The 15,191-nt window shown below is 46.1% G+C and overlaps 1 protein-coding gene across 4 annotated transcripts in view; it reads right to left on the reverse strand.

Moving 5' to 3' along the window:
• Window positions 1-808: 808 nt before the first annotated feature.
• Window positions 809-15,191, reverse strand: part of LOC121576996 (bile acid receptor) — a 35,346-nt gene continuing 20,963 nt past the window's right edge. For 3 of the 4 annotated variants that reach the window (XM_041890666.2, XM_041890669.2, XM_041890668.2), the window contains 7 exons: window positions 13,571-13,711; window positions 8,579-8,712; window positions 4,985-5,083; window positions 4,567-4,666; window positions 3,876-4,022; window positions 1,787-1,900; window positions 809-1,510 (listed from right to left, as the gene is read on the reverse strand). In XM_041890666.2, coding sequence (XP_041746600.1) covers window positions 1,272-1,510; window positions 1,787-1,900; window positions 3,876-4,022; window positions 4,567-4,666; window positions 4,985-5,083; window positions 8,579-8,712; window positions 13,571-13,711 — 974 coding nt within the window. In that variant the 3' untranslated portion in view covers window positions 809-1,271. The remainder of the gene's footprint in view (window positions 1,511-1,786; window positions 1,901-3,875; window positions 4,023-4,566; window positions 4,667-4,984; window positions 5,084-8,578; window positions 8,713-13,570; window positions 13,712-15,191) is intronic. The other variant, XM_041890667.2, reaches the window with a different exon arrangement.

The raw sequence follows: 15,191 nt of genomic DNA on the forward strand, positions 1-15,191 counted from the left end.
GTTGTCTCTGATTGGGGATCATACTTAGGCAGCCAGTTTTCCTGCCTGTATTGTGGGTTTTTGTTTGTGTTCGGTTAGTGTGGCTTGTTAGTGTTAGCCTTCCGACGTCACGTTTGTTGTTTTTGTATGTTTATTCAGTTCAATAAACATGGATGCATTTCACGCTGCGTTTTGGTCCTTCTCGTTCATCAACGATCGTGACAGTCTGCCATCTGGTGAGGACGACGAGCACGCAGATGAGCTTCCCTGAGACTGTTTCTGACAGATTGTGTAAAAATTATTTGGTTGTGCAAACCCACAGTTTCATCAGCTGTCCGGGTGGCTGCTCTCAGACGATCCCACAGGTGAAGAAGCGAGATGTGGAGGTTCTGGGCTGGCATGGTTACACGTGGTCTGGAGGCAGCTTATGGTAAAGAAATTAACATTCAACCATCTGGCAACAGCTCTGGTGGACATTCCTGCAGTCAGCAGGCCAATTGCACGCTCCCTCAAAACTTGAGACATCTGTGGCATTGTGTTGTGTGACAAAACTGCACATTTTAGAGTGGCCTTTTATTGTCCGAGCACAAGGTTATCTTGGCAAAGGAGAAATGCTTACTAACAAGAAATACGCTTTTTGTGCATATGGAACATTTCAGGTATCTTTTATTTTAGCTCATGAAACATGGGACCAACACTTTACATGTTGTGTTTATATTTTTGTTCAGTACATTTGTAAACCACAAGAGAGATCGCATGTCAAACTGATCCAGTCCGAACTCCTGTGGCTGTGGTCCGAACAATATCATGACTACAAGTAAACAAAGTGTATTAGTCAAAATATGTTTAATGAGTGATTAAAACACTAATTGTCAATACTAGGGTTGTTATCAGATTACTTTCTCCAAAATCTGGCAAACTTGACAATATAAGTCCATTATCCCGTTGGGAGATCTTTTCTTTAAAATAACGTCTCCAAGTTTCTTTGGTCTGCAACGGGCGGTCACATTCAAGTAGCCCATCACAAAGGCTCACAGAACCCCTGAGCAAAGCCTACACAATATGAATTCACAACATCTCAAAGTGGTGTTATGTCTTATTGCATCGCAGTCAGAACTTCTGATATGGTCCGATGTTCAGCTTTCGAAATGGTTGCAGTTTCTGAAATGGTCTGAGAAGTCACTCAGCTTGAAATGTTTGTTATTCCTCTCCTCTCCCCCATCCATCCATCCATCCATCCATCCATCCATCCATCCATCCATCCATCCATCCATGCAGCCTCTATGTACCATTCACTGTACGTCCCAGATCTCACAGAGGAGGGGGGTGAACTTGTGGTCGCTCATGCGCCAAGAGGTAAGCATCTCGGCATGGTGGTGATTGAGGGTCCGCAGTTCGGTCAGCCGGCCCAGGAGATGGGCAAAGTGCTGGGGCTCCAGCGGGTGCTGCATTGCACAGAACCTCCTGAGCACCTCTAACATGGGCTCCTGCAGCCTCTCCACTGCCTGCTGGTCCTTCAGGTACGGCCTGTCTGTAGAAGAGAATAAATTAAAGGGGAAGTTCAGTATTTTACAAACGAATGATAAATGGTTTTTCACCCTGAAAGTAGTCTATAGGCGAGGAGAAACTGTATTCCTTAGTTCGGTTTACAAACTTCAACTAACTTTAGCCACGGCGAGCTAAAAAGGTTTGATATGGGCATGCGGCACATCAACTTCAAGTAATGTCAAACCAAATAATTGAGTTTATTTCAGTTGATTTGACCATTACATTTTTACTTGTGCCACATGCCCAGCAGGCAGCTCACCTGGTGACAGGATGGTAATGGCGGTGAGAAGGGCGTGTTCTTCCTGCATCATCTGGAGTTCCCCGATGCTTTTGTAGAAGTTGAACATGGGTGTAATGAACTCCTCTGATATTCCTGGAAAACATGTGGAGGTGCGTGTTCAATACATAACCAGTAGATGGCAGTATTATCCATATATCACTGAGGGGAATGGGTTCAAACATTGAGAGGTACAAAGGTGTAAGTGTAGATAATATACATATACCTAGTATAATTCCCATACAGTCCCACTATAATGAACCAAATATATGTTAAAAGATTAGAGGTAACATACTATTGGAGGATACCATTGGACTTTTACCGATTTCTGTTTAAAAAATCCGGAGAGCAGGACTACCCCCACCTCCACCACTACTACCACCAAAACCATCAAAACAATTCACCCCCTCCAGTCAGACACATCACAGAGCCGTAAGCCTTCAGAAATGCCAGGAGCGCACAAAGCGGGAGAGAGGGGGACAATAGGGCTCTCGATGTTTAGATAAAGAACAATAGCCTCTTTAGACATCATATCTCTCTTTTCCCTCGGACAGGCCTTTAGCTTGAATATCTCTCAACCAATCCATTCACTCTGGAGAGGTGCCAAGGGACGGAGTAACGCACTTATAGCGGCCATCTCTACCACTCTGCATTCAACAGTCCAACCAGGGATGTCAAAATGGGATGTCAAAATGACAGCTGCATGTTGGCCTACTGTGTAAATCGCACACGCACACGCACACACGCAAACACACACACGCAAACACACACACACTGGACAACACAGGTATCTTTTGGTTATCACTATAGCAACAGCCTCCAGGAACAATAAAAAACACAATATTTACATCTTACAGTTAAATGAGAAAATTAGGAAAAGGAATAAAACAACAATATGCATATGACAGCAATATGGTAGACTTTGAAAATCAAGATAGCCAGACTGCTGCACTCTTTAAAATTAAATATATTAAAGTGAGTTTCATAAATAAAGATAAGTTTAGTCAGGGAGGAGTATGAAGATGCTAATTTCTCAGAGAAAAATCTATTGACTTTCTACAAATATGGCCTTCTCTTAGAAAAAAGGGTTCCAAAAGTGTTCTTCGGGTGTCCCCATAGGAGAACCCTATTTGGTTTATTTAGTAGAACCCTCTGTGGAAAGGGTTCTACTTGGAACCCAAAAAGATTCTACTTGGAACCAAAAAGGGTTCTTCAAAGGGTTATCCTATGGGGACAGCCGAAGAACCCCTTTAGGTTCTAGATAGCACCTTTTTGTGCTATCTAGAACACAACACATCACCCCATAGTAAAGCTGGTTGAAATCATTTCAGACATCTTTGCCCGCTGGGGTGAGGTGTTGTGTTTTGTACTATACACACAAATCCATGAAATGGCATAAAGCAAATATCAGAATATCAAAGTCAGATCCTCTCGTTTAACGTGTTATGACCAGTACAATTAATTGGATGTTTAGTGCATTATTCATGCCTCCTCACACCACACTGCCATCCGACAGCCAACACTACCAGAGTTTATGGGCGATAAATCATGGGCATAGCTCTAACTGATCCAGTCTAGCATCAGAAGGCATCCCTCTTTTACCCTACTACACTGCCTGGCACAATGCCCATACACGCTCACAATGGAATGAAAACGTATCCGGCGGGCAGTGGTCCATTTACATGGGTAACCCACACCTGGCCAGGGATCAACAGGTCAGTACACTGCTAGTCTGCCAGCATCCTCGTCAAATAGATCGTCAGATAGAGCAGGCCCATCCATTATTCACATCAGACCTGCCTGGCTGCCTGCAGACAGATCTAATCTATAGTACAGTATGGCCATGGGAGTGGTGTGTGTGTGTGTTTGTGTGTGTGTGTGGTGGATGAGAGGGCCGGAGGCCTCCCAAGGTGATGAATCAGAGAGGCTTTGTACATGTACATAGTGTATTTGTACATAGTGATGATAACCACAATTTAGTTCTAGCAACAGTAGTAGACATGTGGATGTGTATTGGAGTATTGTCATAGTATTTTCCCTTACATGCTCCAGATTCCCAGTATGAACGTACCACTCTTGCGTATCCTGTCCTCCAGCACCTCTGTGTGTCCATGGGGTAGCTTCCTGGTAAACACCTGTGCTGAGCGCAGGAACATGGCCTCCACTGCCGAGCCCTTTAACAAAGCTATCTGATCCTCATGGTCCAGGGCTGAGAAACCTGTCAGGGCCATACACACGCATGCACACAAGCATGTAAGCACGCACGCACAGTCAGGAGAGGCTATTGCAGGGAGGAAGGGGAGAATGGACCTCCCTTATGGTTTGTGAGAAATAAAAAATAATGAAACATAAAAAAATCCTGCTAGTAAATAAAACTATGCTAAATAAACTCACTCAGTAGACTTATCTTTCCATTTCAATGCAGTGTAACAGAGGTGGTTTGGTGAACTATGCTTGTGTGATGAGTAACCTTGCCGGAGACCTGAAGACTAGTGTTAGCTTCCTGAGTTAATGCCTAGACCTTTGCTCAGTGGACTAACACAGTCTTGGGTCAATACCCGCTCTGACCTATGATATTAAGTCATACAAGTTAATTGTTGTTATCATGTTGCTATGATGGTGCCAAGGAGCCGATTAGACTATTATTAAGGAGTACCGAGGCACAAAAGGCCAGAGGTTGACTGATAATTAATAGGAGTATCCTATATTCTACTTCCTTAAAGAGAAAAGGTTGGAATGACCATTGTCATAGAAGTCCAGACCTGGAATGTTCTTGGTAAACTCCACCAGCACTTGAACATGACTGGTGGCCATCTCTGTCAAAAGGAGGAAGTTCTCGTCTGCATTGAACTGCTCCTGTAGCTGGAGAAACAACAAGGGCACACAAAAGAGAATTACAGAATGTGTGTGAAGTTTTATGACACTGCTGGCTGATAAGGAGAGTTATGCAACTTCATCTAAGACATGAGGGAGAGAACAGTCTGACTTCTACTGGGATAGAGAGCATGTGGTTTAAGTCATTGCTGGAGTCTTACTTGGAAATCATCTACTCTGGGATATGTTACAAGGGTCTCTTATTGTGTCTTCTATGAACTATGAATAAGTCTGAGTTGTAAAAGCATACACGATGGCTTGCTGAAAGACACATCATTTGATAGAATTGTAGGAGATATCACATACCAGTTTTTTGGCCATGTCTTGAGGGATTCGATGTTTCTGGTAAGCTTCTACGATGAAGCTCAAAAGAGCCTGCTGCTCTTGACTGAGCTCAACTTTCTCCTGAAAGAAAACCATTAGCAATCAGTTTTGAATCTCTTCTGTTTAACACTAGGGCTATTTATGAGTCATTACTTTAAAGAGGCAGTCTTAGCTGTGAGTAATACAATCTGTTGGTGGCAACATGGCTTTAGAAATGTTGAAATATTCATAGTTAATTTTAACACTGGGCTGTCATTATCATGCTATTCCCATATCCAGTAATCAGTGTAGGACATTTCAAAACAAATCAAATTGTATTTGTCACATGCGCCGAATACAACGGGTGTAGACTTTACAGTGAAATGCTTGATTTCGAGCCCATCCCAACGATTCAGAGTTACAAAATAATAATAAAAAATAGTAACACAAGAGGAATAAAATACACAAGAATTAAGCTACAGTATATACAGGAAGTACCAGTACCAGATCAATGTGCAGGGGTAAGAGGTATTTGAGGTAGATATGTAAATGAAGGCAGGGTAAAGTGACTAGGCATCAGAATAAATAATAATACGAGTAAAATAAAGAACAGAGTAGCAGTGTAAAATTGTGTGTGAATGTGTGTGGGTTTTATGTGAGAGTGTCAGTGTAGTGTGTGAGAGAGTGAGTGTGTATAAAGTGCATTTACATAGTCTTGTGAATGTGCAAGATATGGTCAAATCAAATCAAATGTTATTGGTCACATACACATATTTAGCAGATATTATTGCGGGTGTAGCGAAATGCTTATGTTCCTGGAGAGCCCTGCGGTTGCGGGCGGTGCAGTTGCCGTACCAGGTGAGGATACAGCCCAACAGGATGCTCTCAATTGGGCATCTGTAAAAGTTTGTGAGGGTCTTAGGGGCCAAGCCGAAGTGCTTCAGCCTCCTGATTGAAGAGGAGCTGTTGCCTCTTCTTCACCACACTGTCTGTGGGTGGACCATTTTAGATTTTCAGTGATGTGTATGCAGAGGAACTTTAAGCTTTTCACCTTCTCCACTGCGGTCCTGTCGATGTGGATAAGGGCGTGCTCCCTCTGCTGTCTCCTGAAGTCCACGATCAGCTCCTTCGTTTTGTTGATGTTGAGGGAGAGGCTATTTTCCTGGCACCACTCCGCCAGGGCCCTCACCTCCTCCCTGTAGGCTGTCTCGTCATTGTTGGTAATCAGGCCTACTACTGTTGTGTCGTCTGCAAACTTGATGATTGAGTTGGAGGCGTGCGTGGCCACGCAATCATGGAAGATCAGCGTAGTGGAGGTGTTGTTTCCTACCTTCACCACCTGGGGGCGGTGGCCCATCAGGAAGTCCAGGACCCAGTTGCACAGGGCGGGGTTCAGACCCAGGGCCCCGAGCTTAATTACAATTGACAATTTAGTCATTTAGCAGACGCTCTTATCCAGAGCGACTTACAGGAGCAATTAGGGTTAAGTGCCTTGCTTAAGGGCACATCGACAGATTTTTCACCTAGTCGGCTTGGGGATTAGAACCAGCGACCTTTCGGTTACTGGCACAACGCTCTTACCCACTAAGCTACCTGCCGGAGGGTACTAAGCTACCTGCCGGAGGGTACTATGGTGATGAAGGCTGCGCTATAGTCAATAAACAGCATTTTTACATAGGTATTCCTCTTGTCCAGATGGGATAGTGCAGTGTGCAGTGCGATGGCGATTGCATCGTCTGTGGATATATTGGGGCGGTATGCAAGTTGAAGTGGGTCTAGGGTGTCAGGTAAAGTGGAGGTGATATGATCCTTAACTGGCCTCTCAAGCACTTCATGTTGACAGAAGTGAATGTTATAGGGTGATATTGATTTAGTTCAGTTACCTTTGCTTTCTTGGGTACAGGAACAATGGTGGACATCTTCAAGCAAGTGGGGACAGCAGACTGGGATAGGGAGAGATTGAATATGTCCGTGAACACTCCAGCCAGCTGGTCTGAGCATGCTCTGAGGATGCGGCCAGGGATGCCGTCTGGGCCGGCAGCCTTGCGAGGGTTAACACACTTAAATGTCTGACTCACGTCGGCCACAGAGAACGAGAGCCCACAGTCCTTGTTATGCGCGAAAGCTGCCATCTATCCACGGTTTTTGGTTTGGGTAGGTTTTAATAATCACAACATCCGCTATACACTTCCTGATGAACCCAGACACTGTGTCAATGCAGATAGTCTGTGTAACCATTTAAATAACTATTTAGCTGTCTTACGGCTATTAAACAGTCTTATGGCTTGGGGGTAGAAGCGGTCTCAGAGCCTGTTGGTCGGAGAGTCAATGCTCCGGTACCGTTTGCCGGACGGTAGCAGAGTGAACAGTCTATGGCTGGGGTTGCTGAAGTCTTGCAATTTTTGGGGCCTTCCTCTGACACCGCCTGATATAGAGGTCCTGGATGGCAGGGAGCTCGGCCCCAGTTATGTACTGGGCCATCCGCAACACCTTCTGTACCGCTTTGAGGTCAAGGGCAGTGCATTTGCCATACCAAGAGGTGATGCAGCCAGTCAAGATGCTCTCGATGGTGCAGCTGTATAACTTTTTGAGGATCAGAGGGCCCATGCCAAATCTTTTCAGCCTCCTGAGGGGGAAGAGGCACTGTCTTACTCTCTTCAAGACTGTACTGGTGCATGTGGACAATGTTAAGTCCTTAGTGATGTGGACGGCAACGAACTTGAAGCTCTTGACCCGCTCCACTACAGCCCTGTCGATGTGGATGGGGGCGTGCTCTCCCCTCTTTCTGAGGGTGAGGGTCTTGTCCTGGCACCACACTGCCAAGTCTCTGACTTTCTCTCTGTAGGCTTTCTCATTGATGTCGGTGATCAGGCCTACCACTGTAGCTTCGTCAGCAAACTTGATGAAGGTGTTGGAGTCGTGAGTGGTCACACAGTTGTGGGTGAACAGGGAGTACAGGAGGGGACTAAGCACGCACCCCCGTGTTGAGGGTTAGCGTGGCAGAGGTGTTGTTGCCTACCCTCACCACCTGGGGCCGGCCCGTCAGGATGTCCAGGATCCAGTTACAGAGGGATGTGTTCAGTCCCAGGGTCTCGAGCTTGGTGATGAGCTTGGAGGGGACTTTGGTTTTGATCGCTGCGCTGTAGTCTATGAACAGCATTCTCACATAGTTATTTCCCCTCTTCTCCAGGTGGGAGAGGGCAGTGTGCAGTGCAATTGAGATTGCATAATCTGTGAATCTTTTGGGGCGGTATGTGAATTGGAGTGGGTCCAGGGTGTCTGGGGTGATGGGGTTGATGTGTGTCATGCCCTTCAAAGCACTTACAAATTACAGATGTGAGTGCTACAGGGAGATAGTCATTTAGGCAGGTTACCTTGGAGTTCTTGGGAATATAGACCATCATATTTTTTTAACAAAGGAAGGTCATTCAATAAATAGTTAGTTTGTCTTAGTCTATAAACATCTAACACCATTTTCTAGTAAATCATTTTCTAGTAAATAATTTTCTGTACTTAGATTCCTCCATTTGGAATCACTGACGTTTCACATTTTGAAGAGCAAAAACCATTCTAAAGAGCAAAAAGGGGAGCTTTTACCTTTGACAGTTTGGTGGTGGAGGTGACCTGCTTGCTGTCTCCCCCCTCTGTCTCGTCCCCAGTGGACTCTCCTGGTGAGGCCTTGGTGTTTTTCCTCAGCCTTTTAGACTTACACTGGATCTCTGTCAGCAGACCTGTGGGAAGTGATGATGGGTTCAAACAAAATGTGTTGAAGGAGAATTTCACCCCTACTTGTTCAATAGTGATTCTCCTTGTGAATGCACTGTAGCCATCCAGAAAAGGCCTGATGCCCAATGATACAGCAGGGCATTTTATATTTTATTCAATTGGCTTTATAGTGTAACTATGGGTTTGAGAAAGTTATTGAGAAAGTTTTGAACATGTTGGGTCGTTTTCACAGCTTTCTATTTCCTTACAACCAGTCAAACATTTAATCTTCAAATTTTAAACAGAAAATATTACAAGTTTTTTTTCAGTTATTGCATTTTCTCCCTGGTCCCTAAACGTCTTTTCTCCACGATGAGAGAGAAAACTTTATTGACCACTTCTGGTGCCATCTGCGGGAGGACGTCCGAAGGGAGCTAGCCTGCCGGGAAACCATGTTGTCCTTCACGCAACTGGTGGACATGGCCATCAGTTTGGACAACCTGCTGGCGGCCAGAGGATGTCCTGGAGGAGGTCTGCCTGTTCCAACCCCAGCCGACTCGGATCACAATCTGATGGAGCTGGGTGGAGCCGCGATCCGAGAGAGCGGAGGACGACAGCGGCAGTGTAACTCTGGTGGCACGGAGGGACATTACACCGCATGATGTCGTCAGCGTTCTTTTGGGTCTGAAGGCGGCAGGCAGGGCACTCTCGCATCACCCCAGGTATCGAACACCTACACTTGTTCAGAGCCCTCTGCTGCGCACTGTACCCTACCCATCTACTTTCCTGATCACACTGTAGTTCCCCAGTGTAAGGCGCTAGTCGATTCAGGCGCAGCTGGGAACTTTATGAACAGAGCATTCTCACACAGGCTAGGCAATTAATTCGTTCCCCTATCCATTCCACTCCCCATCAGAGCACTTGACAGTCGACCATTAGGGTCCGGGTTTGTTAGGGATGTTACCGCACCAATCACCATGGATGGAAAGTCCAGACATAGCTCCACCGTGCGCATTCCCACCGAATACCTCAATTTGGCGCACGTGTTTTCCAAAACGCAGGCGACCAAGTTACCACCTCATCGGGCGGGGGATAGACGCTGTGCCTCCCAGGAGTCATGTGTATCCCCTGTCACAGGCAGAAACGGAGGCTGTGGAAACAAACGTCACAGAGTCCCTGCGCCAGGGGTTTAAACGACCCTCCACTTCTCCCGCCTCCTCAAGTTTCTTTTTTGTGAAGAATCAAGACGGCGGTCTGCCCATTTGCATTGATTATCGATCACTGAACAAGGAGACGATACGATTTAGTTATCCTCTCCCCCTCATTCCTTCAGTGATCGAGTCAATGCATGGGGCGTGCTTCTTCACCAAATTAGATCTCCGGAGTGCGTACAACATGGTGCGTGTCCAAGAGGGGGATGAGTGGAAGACAGCATTCAGCACAACCACGGGGCATTATGAATACCTGGTTTGATGAATGATCCATCCAGTGCTGGCCCGACTGTTGGAAAATGACCTTTATGCCAAGGCAGAAAAGTGTCTGTTTTTCCTATCCCAGGTGTTCCTTAAAGAGGTGGGGTTTCAAATGTCTCCGGAAGGTGGTGAGTGACTCCGCTGTCCTGGCGTCGTGAGGGAGCTTGTTCCACCATTGGGGTGCCAGAGCCATTTTGAAAAGAAGGTTGACGACATTCGATCCTCGTTTGTTAAGTCAAATGACACTGCTGGTCCTGCTCACACTGCCCTACCCTATGCTTTGACTTCTTTCTCCCCTCTCTCTCCAGATGAAATCTTGCGACTTGTGATGGCCGGCCGCCCAACAACCTGCCCGCTTGACCCTATCCCCTCCTCTCTTCTCCAGACCATTTCCGGAGACCTTCTCCCTTACCTCACCTCGCTCCTCAACTCATCCTTGACCGCTGGCTATGTCCCTTCCGTCTTCAAGAGAGCGAGAGTTGCACCCCTTCTCAAAAAACCTACACTCGATCCCTCCGATGTCAACAACTACAGACCAGTATCCCTTCTTTCTTTTCTCTCCAAAACTCTTGAGCGTGCCGTCTTTAGCCAACTCTCTTGCTATCTCTCTCAGAATGACCTTCTTGATCCAAACCAGTCAGGTTTCAAGACTGGTCATTCAACTGAGACTGCTCTTCTCTGTGTCACGGAGGCTCTCCCCACTGCTAAAGCTAACTCTCTCTCCTCTGCTCTTGTCCTTCTAGACCTGTCTGCTGCCTTTGATACTGTGAACCATCAGATCCTCCTCTCCACCCTCTCCGAGTTGGGCATCTCTGGCGCAGCTCACTCTTGGATTGTGTCCTACCTGACAGGTCGCTCCTACCAAGTGCCGTGGCGAGAATCTGTCTCCGCACCACGTGCTCTCCCCACTGGTGTCCCCCAGGGCTCAGTTCTAGGCCCTCTCCTATTCTCGCTATACACCAAGTCATTTGGCTCTGTCATATCCTCACATGGCCTCTCCTATCATTGCTACACAGACGACACACAACTAATCTTCTCCTTTCCCCCTTCTGATAACCAGGTGGCGAATCGCATCTCTGCATGTCTGGCAGACATATCAGTGTGGATTACGGATCACCACCTCAAGCTGAACCTTGGCAAGACGGAGCTGCTCTTCCTCCCGGGGAAGGACTGCCCGTTCCATGATCTCGCCATCACGGTTGACAACTCCGTTGTGTCCTCCTCCCAGAGTGCAAAGAGCCTTGGCGTGACCCTGGACAACACCCTGTCGTTCTCCACTAACATCAAGGCGGTGACCCGATCCTGTAGGTTCATGCTCTACAACATTCGGAGAGTACGACCCTGCCTTACACAGGAAGCGGCACAGGTCCTAATCCAGGCACTTGTCATCTCCCGTCTGGATTACTGCAACTCGCTGTTGGCTGGGCTCCCTGCCTGTGCCATTAAACCCCTACAACTCATCCAGAATGCCGCAGCCCGTCTGGTGTTCAACCTTCCCAAGTTCTCTCACGTCACCCTGCTCCTCCGCACACTCCACTAGCTTCCAGTTGAAGCTTGCATCTGCTACAAGACCATGGTGCTTGCCTACGGAGCTGTGAGGGGAACGGCACCTCCGTACCTTCAGGCTCTGATCAGTCCCTACACCCAAACGAGGGCATTGCGTTCATCCACCTCTGGCCTGCTGGCCCCCCTACCTTTGCGGAAGCACAGTTCCCGCTCAGCCCAGTCAAAACTGTTCGCTGCTCTGGCACCCCAATGGTGGAACAAGCTCCCTCATGACGCCAGGACAGCGGAGTCACTCACCACCTTCCGGAGACACTTGAAACCCCACCTCTTTAAGGAATACCTGGGATAGGATAAAGTAATCCTTCTACCCCCCTTCCCCCCCCCACACCCCCCCAAAAAAATAAGAGCGTCTGCTAAATGACGTAAATGTAAATGTAAATGTATTTTCCCCTTGTGCATGTTTGTTCCAGTGCGCCTCTTTTGCGCACTGGACTGGTTACGCTGGATTACAGAATAAACTCTGTATACTTTACCCTCCTGCGCCTGACTCCTTCAAATCACGCATCACACCTGCTACCTGTAACTTCCTTACAACATTTATGGGCAACAACTCCGTCCTCCTGATACCCCAAATACACTAATTGGGTGTCATTTGTGGTAGGATTAAGCTAGAGAGAAGGACACAAAGATTTCATCATCACCATGTATTTTTGATAATGTTTTACACCTTAATTTCACCATTCTTCTTTTATTTATGCCAAAATACCTTATCCTCCAGTTGAAGTGTTCTCTCTCTCTCTCTCTCTCTCTCTCTCTCTCTCTCTCTCTCTCTCTCTCTCTCTCTCTCTCTCTCTCTCTCTCTCTCTCTCTCTCTCTCTCTCTCTCTCCTCTCTCTCTCTCTCCTCTCTCTCTCTCTCTCTCTCTCTCTCTCTCTCTCTCTCTCTCTCTCTCTCTCTCTCTCTCTCTCTCTCTCTCTCTCTCTCTCTCTCTCTCTCTCTCTCTCTCTCTCTCTCTCTCTCTCTCTCTTTTCCTTGAAGAGCAACAATGGTGAGACCTTTCTATTGTGAGAGGTATAACACACTGTCCCTCAGTGAAAATCAAAATAGTCGTGTTAGAATTCACAATGAGAATTCTCTGCTATGATCTGAGAATGTCCCCAGTGCATTGAAAGAACATTATGATGCTATCATACAGTCTGAAGAGATAGTCAGGGGGACAGACTCACAGCTAGACACATGTCAATCTGAATCAAATACTGATAGTGAGTGACTGTTTAACCATGTTGATCCTAAACTGATTAAAAGTAAATGGATAGATGAATGTTAAAATGCAATACAATTTGTTTACAAGCTCTATAGGGAAATAGCAGGGGCACTTCTTCTTAAAGGTCCCCTTAAATGTGCCAGTGCTTCAGTTGAATTAAAAGAAAGGGGTTGAATATTATTTTTTGTACGGGCAGGTAATATGGTATAGTATGTGCATCAAGTAACAAGTACCATGAGTTAATAAAACCTGCAATGTAATCTCTCAAGTAATAAATGCACATAGTAGTATATCAAAGAGCTGGTGTTATCACCAAATTCATTTCCTGACGTTGGCAAGATATTCCGTTGCACATAAGAAATAGCAATATGCTTAGCGATGCAATAGGAGATCTACAACTACATGGATTCTGGAGTAAAGACTATCCTCCATATGTCATGACCACCTTTCTTGTAGAATTCAGTGTAAAACTTCTTTCAGTAATGATGGTTTATGGTTTCCCTTGACTATTAGTCCCTTTCCTTATCAATAATACCAGTACTTCACAGTCTGTACCATTAAGTCTGACATAATGGGTACAGTATCCCATGAGGATAAATGGAGAGATGCCAACAGCTGTTGGCGTGAGTGCTGATATACTCACACTCTGACAGCATGCCCATCTCCTTGCACTTCCGGAGACGACACTCCTGGCACTTCCTGCGCATGTACATGTCCATCTCACAGGTCCCTTCACTCTTGCACTTGTACACGGCGTTCTTCGTGATGCTCCGTCTGAAGAAGCCTGAAGGCAGTGATCAGCACAATTACCCAGTGACCTCAGTCTTTGGTCATATGATGAAATACTAGTGATATTACGTACTGTAAAGCAAATAACACCACTACAGATGCAGGATCTTACTTTGATCACTCTTTTGTTGCTGGGAATTTGGAGATGAGCTTTGTGATTTACATAAATCCACTGAAAACCCACACTAACACACGGTTCTATTAACAGTATTGCACTTTTCATGTAGCCTACTTTTAGCAAGCTATAATAGCCTAACCACCGATCAAGCAACATTATGGACTAAACGTTCAAATCCTGTTGCTGCAGGATTATTTTCCTGTAGCAATATAGGTCGAATTAGGATCCTACATCTGTATGTTGTAGAGGTGGACTGTGCCTTGAATCGGATTAGCTCAATAGGAACATTGGAATAAACCTGATAGCCTTGCCCTACAAACCCTATGACACGATACAGATACACCGTCTCCCATAAATTAAACCTCTAATGGAGTGATGGCATTGGTTTGTGGCTGATCTATGCCCTTGGTCTTGACCTATGCCCAAGGGGTGCTTCAAACCATTAACATTATCCCCTTTTAACAGTGTAACACAGCGTACAGTCCAGCTATGCCCTCCGTAAGGCAATCAAACATGCAAAACGTCAGCACAGAGTGGAGTCGCAATTCAACCGCTCAGACACCAGACGTATGTGGCAGGGACTCCAGACAATCACGGATTATAAAGGGAAAACCAGCCACATCGTGGACACCGATGCATTGCTCCCAGACACACTAAACACCTTCTTCGCCCGCTTCGAGGAAAACACAGCGCTGCCGACACGGGCCACCGCCGCTTACGAGGACTGTGAACTCTAATTCTCTGTGGCCGACGTGAGTAAGACATTTAAGCGTGTTAACCCTCACAACGGCCACGACCTGTTCACCCTGCTATCATCCAGAATGCAAGGTCAGTACAGGTGCATCAAAGCTGGGACAGAGAGACTGAAAAACAGCTTCTATCTCCAGGCCATCAGACTGTTAAATAGTCACCACTAGCCGGACTCCGCCCAGTACCCTGCCCTGAACTTTAGTCACTGTTACTAGCCGGCTACCACCCGGTACTCAACCCTGCACCTTAGAGACTGCTCCGCTAGGTACGTACACCACCAGTCAAAAGGTTGGACACACCTACTAATTCAAAGGTTTTTCTTTATTTTTACTTTTTTTTTACATTGTAGAATAATAGTGAAGACATCAGAACTATGAAATAACACACATGGAATCATGTAGTAACCAAAAAAGTATTAAACAAATCAAAATATATTTTATATTTGAGATTCTTCAAATAGCCACCCATTGCCTTGATGACAGCTTTGCACACTCTTGGCATTCTTTCGACCAGCTCCACCTGGAATGCTTTTCCAACAGTCTTGAAGGAGTTCCGAAATATGCTGAGCACTTGTTGGCTGCTTTTCCTTCACTCTGCCGTCCGACTC

This window comes from Coregonus clupeaformis, chromosome 11 (genome assembly GCF_020615455.1).
Source record: "Coregonus clupeaformis isolate EN_2021a chromosome 11, ASM2061545v1, whole genome shotgun sequence".
NCBI classification, from domain to species: Eukaryota; Metazoa; Chordata; class Actinopteri; order Salmoniformes; family Salmonidae; genus Coregonus; species Coregonus clupeaformis.